This window comes from Grampus griseus (genome assembly GCF_964374135.1).
Source record: "Grampus griseus genome assembly, chromosome: 2".
Classification (NCBI taxonomy): domain Eukaryota; kingdom Metazoa; phylum Chordata; class Mammalia; order Artiodactyla; family Delphinidae; genus Grampus; species Grampus griseus.
The window spans coordinates 25,501,382-25,510,307 of record NC_139018.1 but is presented as its reverse complement, the minus strand read 5'-3'; the positions used below and the strand labels follow the sequence as shown (position 1 = coordinate 25,510,307).

The 8,926-nt window shown below is 39.5% G+C and overlaps 1 protein-coding gene across 1 annotated transcript; it reads left to right on the top strand.

Annotated features, from left to right (window-relative positions):
- Nucleotides 1–36: 36 nt before the first annotated feature.
- SAMD15 (sterile alpha motif domain containing 15) lies at nt 37–8,695 on the top strand (the record flags this gene model as incomplete). Its single annotated transcript, XM_082649355.1, has 4 exons — nt 37–42; nt 158–1,801; nt 2,640–2,738; nt 8,459–8,695. 4 exons carry the CDS (start codon nt 37–39, stop codon nt 8,693–8,695), a joined length of 1,986 nt encoding a protein of 661 aa, XP_082505481.1.
- Between the last annotated feature and the right edge of the window lie 231 nt (nt 8,696–8,926).

Sequence of the window (8,926 nt, the reverse complement as noted above, 5' to 3'; positions counted from 1 at the left end):
CTGCGACGCAGGCTCGGGGAGGGTTACTGCGTGCTTATGATCGCAGGTTTTTAAAGTCAGTGCTTGAAAGAAGAAACGAAACCTGGGCAAGATTCGGTGAGACCCGGCCGGAAGTCGTGGTATCCATAGACACGCTATCGGAAATTGGGGTTGCTAGGAGGCCTGGGCGCGTCGGCTAGTCTGCGTCACGGCTGAAGTCCCAGAAGGTTACGATTCCGGCCCCGGTGAAGATGAAGACCTGCAGCCTGAGAGACCAAAACTTCAGTCTCTTAAGGTGACTGAAGATGTCGAACCAGGCAGCATGGAAGAGGCAGGGCCAGAGCTGCCTGTAGGGACTGACCAAGAGCCACAACCAGAGACGCAAGAAGAGGGCTTCAAAGAGGAGACACCGGCGAGTGCTAAGAATATACACCGACGTCTGAAACCCACCTGGACGTCCGAGGAAGAAGCTCCCCAAAAGTCCAAGACAGACATTTCTAGCGAGATTGAGCTAGGGATTCCCAAAGAGGTAAAGTCGGAGACATCCAGACAGATAGAAGTAGAGCTTTTCAAGGATTTGGAGGTCCTTGTGGACGAAAAGCATGGGGAGCCAGAGGAGGAAGCCAAACCAGATGTCACAGAGGATATGCTCATAGAGGCAGCTAAGGAAACAGATCTAGAGCTACGAAAGGAAGCCGAGTCTGAGGTTCCAGGGGCCACAATCAGTGAGACAAGATTAGAGTTAGTAGAGGGGACCAAACTAGAGGTTTGGGAGGAGTCACTTAGAGAGCAACATGGAAAGACGGGTCTGGAACCTACAGAGCAGACCAAACCGGAATTTCCAAGTGAGAAACTAAGAAGATCAATTGAAGAGGCAGATCTTCAGCCACCAAAGATGACCACACCAGAGATTCCAGAGGAGACACAAAGTAAGTCACCTGAGGAGAAGAGGACAGAGCCACATGAGCAGGCCATACCAGAGTTTCCAGAAGAGAAACCAAGTATGTCTACTGAGGAGACACAAAGAAAGTCAACTGCAGAGAAAGTTCTAGAGCCACCAGAGGACACCAAATCTCCAGATCAAAAAGAGAAGCAGAAAAAATCAACTGAGGAGACAGGTCTAGCACCATCACAGAAGTCCAGATCAGAGGAGACACTAGGAGAGTCAACTGAGGAGCAAGTTCCAGAGCCACCAGAACAGACTAAACCAGAGTTTCCAAAGAAAGAACCGAGAAAGTCAACTGAAGAAACAGGTCAGGTGCCACCACAGAAGATCATACCAGAGGTGCAAGAGAAGACACAAACAGAGCCAACTAAGAAGATAGATTCAGAGTTACCATATAAAGCCAAACCACTACTTAGAATAGAGACATGTGTAGAATTTGCCAAGGAAGATAGGCCAGAACCAATCAGACTTAAGTGTTCTGTAGACAGAGATGAGCCAGAGTACTCTGACTATCAAACAAGAAAGTTGTTAGTAAAAGAAACTAAAGACGTTTCAAAAGACTCTGTGTTAGAGTCTCTTCCAATAAGTGAAGTAGACTCAGTGAATATAGATTATGAGTTTTCTAAAGAACTCCAAAATCTGTTTCAGTTTTCTGATACCAATTATGAATTCTACTCATATTACTCTGAGTCTCAGAGGGATTTAAAAGAGTCCTCTAATGAAAAGAAAGATCTGTCCCCAGAGTCAGTGACACTGGTACCTAAGGATAAAGAAACGCAGCCAAAAAAAAGTACTGACCTACAATTTGAGTATCTTGAATGGAGCCCAGAGAAAGTTGCAGAGTGGATTTGCCAGCTAGGCTTCCCTCAATACAAGGTATACAAAAATAACATTTTTTGAAATCGTATACTCTCATTCCTCTACCTCTTATTCCTCTATCCTTACCTGAGCTTTTGCATCTTCACTAGAAGGAGTGTAGAAGAGGCATGGACTATGGTAGTAACTTGGATTTTAATTTTGGCCTTTCCACTGATACATATTTGTATATTGGGAGAGGAAGGAAAGGTCACGTTTGTTTTTCCTATTCATCACAGTGATTATACTTCTCTGCAATCCTTGAATAAAGACTAAGAAATTTATGTAGGTTTCTTTTCATAGAAATCTGTATTTCCAAAAAGATTTCATCCAAGGTAGACTTTTTGGTACTTTGTTAGGTTGTTTTAGTAGCAACTCCCTTAACTTGAACTTGTGCTATTAATCTTAGTGTCTGCCCCAAATGTGTTATACGTATCATGATCACCTAACAGTACTAATTTATATAGCCAATTAACCAAGGATAGTTTTCTTTTTTAAATAGGGTGAATCCTATTATTTCACTGCCAACTGTGTTCCACAAACAAAACAAGATCTGAAATCTTTGGTACCACTGTAGTTAAAAATGTAGTTGAGGCAAGAAAGAAGCACTGGTTGTATCGTGCCAAAAAAAAAAATTAAGCAGCAGTGTGAAATTTAATCAAGAGTTTAGATGGAAAATATGTGGGATTATTAAATTACAATTTTTTCTCAGTACGGAGCTAGAGACAAATATGATTTATTTATTCCTCCTCCCCTCCCTCCCTCTTTCCTTCCTTCCCACCTCCTTTTCTCTTTCTTGCTTTTTTTCTTCCTGTATTTGCCATACATCTTTTGAGTAATGTTCTCATTGTACTGACAGGAGTGTTTTACCACAAACTTCATCAGTGGCCGAAAACTCATCCACGTAAACTGCTCAAACCTCCCTCAGATGGGTATAACAGATTTCGAGGACATGAAGGTGAGTTGTGTATAATTTCCCACTAGAGCACTGAAACAGTGCTACCATCTCAAACCATCCTCCTTTTATTCCAACGTGGCCTCCAATTTCTCCCAAAGGTGTTATCATACTCCTAGTTTCCCAGGCTCAGAGTGGTTGCTTCCTCTCTTTCCTTTGATCCCCACAAAGATCCCAAGAACCATCAGTTCCTCCTATAGCATCTGGTTTTCTCCATTCCCACTTGTTCAGACCTTTATCAGACCTTTACTAGAATGTACCAGTAGCCTGCTTTTAGCCTCTGTCTATAGGCCCTTTGGATTCAAGGACCCTGCTTTTAGACTTTCACCTTCCAACTATTTATACAGCATACTACTCAAAGCTTCTTTGGATCCCCTCTACTTACAAGGTAGTCTCAACTCCTCAGCTTAGGATTCAGGCCCCTCCACAAGTGTTCTCCCACCACTGTTCTCTCGCCTGGTACTCTTCTATGTGAATCTTCTGCTTCAGCCTCACAGGTCCAGCTCACACCCTCACAAACCCGTCTTGTGCATTCTTCCCTCTACATCTTTGCTCAGTTCCCCGCCTCCCCCGCAAGACTAATATGAATCTTAACCATCCCTCAGGACCCAACTCAATTCTCATCTCCCCATGAAGTCTTTCCTGATCTTCTCAGCCCACAGTAACCTCTCTTCCAAAGCTGTCATACATTTTATGTCTCTAACACCTACAGAACTGACTCACCTTTCCCTTTGTTCTTCCTACAAAATACTAAGATGACAGAGAATGTATAGGTGAGACTGGTGAGGGGTGCAGGAAGAAAGAAACACTAATTTTTTTCTTTTCTTTTTTCATGGAAAGACATTTTAAATATAGCAGTGTGTACATGTCAATCCCAAACTCCCAATCTACCCCTCCCCTCCCCGCTGGTAACCATAAGTTCGTCCTCTAAGTCTGTGAGTCTGTTTCTGTTTTGTAAGTAAGTTCATTGTATCGTTTTTTTTAGATTCCACATATAAGCGATATCATATGATATTTGTCTTTGTTTGACTTACTTCACTTAGTATGATAATCTCCAGTTCCATCCATGTTGCTGCAAATGGCATTATTTCATTCTTTTTAATGGCTGAGTAATATTCTATTATATATACCACATCTTTATCTGTTCATCTGTTGATGGAAATTTAGGTTGTCTCCATGTCTTGGCTATTGTAAACAGTGCTGCAATGAACACTGGGGTGCATGTATCCTTTTGAACCATGTTTTTCTCTGGATATATGCCCAAGAGTGGGATTGCTGAATCATATAATAGCTCTACTTTTAGTTTTTTAAGGAACCACCACACTGTTGTCCATAGTGGCTGTATCAATTTACATTCCCACCAACAGTGTAGGAGGGTTCCCTTTTCTCCACACCCTCGCCAGCATTTATTGTTTGCAGATTTTTTGAAGATGGCCATTCTGGCGGGTGTGGGGTGATACCTCATTGCAGTTTTGATTTGCATCTCTCTAATGATTAGTGATGTTGAGCATCCTTTCATGTGTTTGTTGGCAATCTGTATATCTTCTTTGGAGAAATGTCTCTTTAGGTCTTCTGCCCATTTTTTGATTGGGTTGTTTGTTTTTTTGATATTGAGCTACATGAGCTGTTTGTAAATTTTGGAGACTAATCCTTTGTCAGTCGCATCATTTGCAACTATTTTCTCTCATTCTGTGGGTTATCTTTTCGTTTTGTTTATGGTTTCTTTTGAGTTAAATTAGGTCCCATTTGTTTTCTATTACTCTGGGATATGGATCGAAAAAGATATTGTTGCAATTTATGTCAAAGCGTGTTCTGCCTATGTTTTCCTCTGTTTTATAATAACCAGTCTTACATTTAGGTCTTTAACCCATTTTGACTTTATTTTTGTGTATGGTGTTAAAGAATGTTCTGATTTCATTTTTTTACGTGTAGCTGTCCAGTTTTCCAGCACCATTTGTTGAAGAGACTGTCTTTTCTCCATTTTATATTCTCACCTCCTCTGTCATAGCTTAGTTGACCATAGGTGCATGGGTTTATTCCTGGGCTTTCTATCCTGTTCCATTGATCTGTATTTCTGTTTTTGTGCCAGTACCATACTGTTTTGATGACTGTAGTTTTGTAGTATAGTCTGAAGTCAGGGAGCCTGATTCCTCCAGCTCTGTTTTTCTTTCTCAAGATTGCTTTGCCTATTCGGGGTCTTTTGTGTCTCCATACAAAGTTTAAGATTTTTTGTTCTAGTTCTGTGAAAGAGAAACACTGATTCTTCTCACCTGGCCAAGGGAGCACTGGAAACCACTATCCTGTCTTTCCCATTTATAGTGATGCACTAGCTTGGTAAAAAGGGGAGAGAAAGTCAATCTTATTTATTCTAGGGACAAGCTAGACAAGATAGCACTTGCTTCAGCTTTGTCTTAGAAAATAATTCACAAAATATTTTAAACTATTCACTCCATCAAGTGAACAAAAGAACTCTGTGATAAATATTTGGAGAAGAATATAGATGAATTGCTTATTCCTTTCATATGCATGATTTTATGTTACAAAGTAGAGCCTTATAAGCTTAATAATATCTCAGGAATTTTATTACACCTGCCTTATTGCAAGCTATTTAAATAGCACAAATTCATAACAACATGTCAGCAATTGTCACTGAACAAAAATATATATTTTTTAAAATTTTCAAATGATTTTAGTTTTACAGAACAGTTGCAAAGATAGTACAGAGAGTTCCCATATACTCTCTTAAAAATATATATTTATTTATTTTTTGGCTGCGTCATTCTCAGTTGCAGCACGTGGGATCTTTCATTGTGGCACGCAGGCTCTGTAGTTGCAGCACTTGGGCTCTCTAGTTGTGGCGCATGGGCTTAGTTGCCCCGCGGCATGTGGGATCTTTCACTGACCAGGGATTGAACCCGCGTCCCCTGCATTGCAAGACCAATTCTTAACCACTGGACCACCAGGGAAGTCCCCCATATACTCTTAACCCAGCTTACCCTAATGTTAACATCTTATGTAACCATTTATCAAACCATTTATATATTTATCAAAACTAAGAAATTAACACCAGCACGGTACTATTAAACAAACTACAGACTTTATTCAGATTTCTGCAATTTTTCCACCGATGTCCTTTTTTTGTTCCAGGATCCAGTTGGGGATACTATCTTGTATTTAGCTGTTATGTTTCCTTGGTCTCCTCCAATATATGGCAATTTCTTGATCTTTATCTTTCATGACCTTACTTTGAAGAGTAGTGATCAGGTATTGTGTAGATTTCCCTCAGTCTGAGTTTGTTTTATGTTTCCCATGAGATTATGCTTTGTGGGGAGAGTATCACAGAGATGATGAGCCCTTCTCATCTAATCATATCAGGGAGTACATGGCATCAATGTGATTTATTACTGGAGATGTTAACTTTGATCATTTGGTCAAGGTGGTGCCTGCAGGTTTCTTCACTACAAAGTTACTGTGTTTCCCTTTTTATATTCTATTCATTAGAAGTGGGTTGCTGAGTCCAGCCCATACTCAAAGAGAGGGGAATTAAGCTCCACCTCCTGGAGGGAAGAGTATCAAAGAGTTTATGGACATACAGTAAATACCACAGTAATAGATATACTGGGGGAGGTGGTTTGAGGCTATGCAAATTACCTGTTTCTTAAAGTTTTGCCCACTAATTTTAGTATTCATCAGTGTATCTTGCCTGCATCAGTTATTACTATGTTGTTCTAATGATGATTTGGTTTCCTCATTCCTTCCATGTTTAATTGGAACTCTGCTTAAGGAACTCTTCTGTTTAATTGTCCCTTCTTCCCTATTTGGGAACTCTTTCAGTTTGTCTCCTGTGTCCTTTTGACATGTTCCCGTTATTTCATTTTATTGTTTTTTAGCATTTTCTGGCACTACACTTTACTTCAGACTCATTTTCTATTTTCCTTGCTACAGTCCTAGAAGCAGGCATGTTTCCAAGGAGCCCTGGTTGCTTTTATTAGAGAATGGTATTTAGAAATTAAGATGTGGTCACTAGTTGTGCTTGTTGCTACTGAGGTGTTACTGCTTCTAGGCACTCTCAGCAGAAGGATGTAGGAAATATATGTATAATACTAACCCATGTATACACAAATATTTATCTTATTTCTGTAAGCATGTGTTCGTACTGATATCCCTGACTCTAGTCCATCACCACAGGGTTCATACTAGCTTTCATCCTTCCTACTCCCTACCCCACTTTGCTTCTTTATAACTTCTTTCTCTGACAGTGAGAAACCTGGCTCTGCTTATTTATAAATATGTATCCCTATAAGAAACAAATTTACCAAAAGAGTACAGTATTTGTGTACGGTTCTTTTTGTCATTAGCCTTACACTAACTAGACAAAGCACTGTTTTTCAAAGTGAAAGTTATTTAGGTCAGCTCCTTTCTTCCCAGCCCCCTTCAGTGAGATTATGTCTTAATTTGTAATAAAGTTAAGATTCATCTGCGCAGAGTTTATATTCCATCATGGGTTCCCACAACATCCTGGCTTTTAAAATTTTTACCTGCAGTAAAGTCACTCTTTTTAGTATACAGTTCTGTGGGTTTTGACAAATGCACAGGGTCATGTATCCACCACCACAAAACTGTATAGAACGATTCTATCACACTAAAACTTCCCGTGTCCCCACAGTAGTCAGCCTATCCCTCCACCTAATCCCTGGCAACCATTAGTCTGTTTTTTGTCCCTATAGTTTTTCCAGAATGTCACACAAATGAAATCAAATAATATGTAGGCCTTGAGTCTTGCTTCTTTCCCTTAGCAAAATGCATTTAAGATTAATCCACACTGTTATATGAATCAACAAGCAGATCTTAAGGACATTGTACATCTGCTTTAATAATGGTATTTTACCTATCTAAAATGTACTCCTAATGAGCAGTTTTGCATCAGGTTAAGAATTGTCTGTGGTGTGAATTTTCCAGCCTTGTAACTATGGCCAGTAGTTTTAAACAAACAAAAATCCATTCCACATACTCCTATGACTGTGTTCTAGCAGCAATTTCACGGACTACATTCTCACCCAGAGGCAGAATATGAATTCAAATAGCAGTGTTATAACAGACCTGCAATTAAAACTAGACTTTGAAAATGCAATGACAGTTTAGGATACCAAGTGGCATGGTACTCAATGAATACAAAGTATGTTTTAGAGACACTGAAATTGTGGCAAAAGATATTTTAAAAGAATATGCAAGTATAGGCACTAATAAAATAACTGGAACTTTAATGTCTGCTTTTTAGTGTTTGAGATTTCTTTCCAGGCAAAAAATTGAATAACTGAGTAATAATTTTTTTCTTAGTTAACTGAGTCCCTTATAAAGTTATTTATTAACCTTCCTAGAGAAAGTCATGGCTCCTAATCTGAACATATTATCTGCTCATATCATTGGTCAAATTGCTCAGCCAAGAAAAAGAAATGAACCCATCCGCGGCGATCTGATGCAAGGATCTAGAAACATCTTTAAGTGGCACTTTTAAAAAGATAAATCATGTGATGTTTCTCTTAAGAACTGTGTTTTGATAATGCCAGGGTAGGAAGCCTTTCAATGTGTTATCTCGTTATTATTTCCCCATAGAATTAGCTTAAGGGGTTAGCATTCAAGAGGTCTAGGAAACTAAGTAAAACTTACTTGATTTAGTTGTATTTTCAGGTTAATCCCATTAAAAAATTATCCTTGCATTACAGGTAATTTCTCAGCATACCCGGGAGCTACTGGGAATTGAAGAGCCATTATTCACACGCTCCATCAGCCTTCCCTACAGGGACAATATTGGCTTATTTTTAGAGCAAAAATGTCATAGTGGAGTTAAATCTGATTCCTTGACCTTGTCTGAATTTGTGCAAGCAGTGGGATTACAGGATTATGCTCCAGAAATAACCACCCCTGAAGAGGATGCAGCATTATGTTCCATTGAACCATAGGGCAAGCCGTTTCACTTAGCTTGAAAATCAAATTGTATTATGTGGGGGAAGAAGTGTGGTATTTCTGCATTTTCTTTTTCTCTTCATTCAGGATCAGAGTTAGAACTGCTGGCTCCATTCCTAGTTCTGCCACTGACTCACAGCACCTTCCCTTTATTTGTGTGTCAATTTAGTCCCTTGTTAAAACAAAGATAGCAATATTTCTCTTTCTGGGTAATTATAAGAATTCCT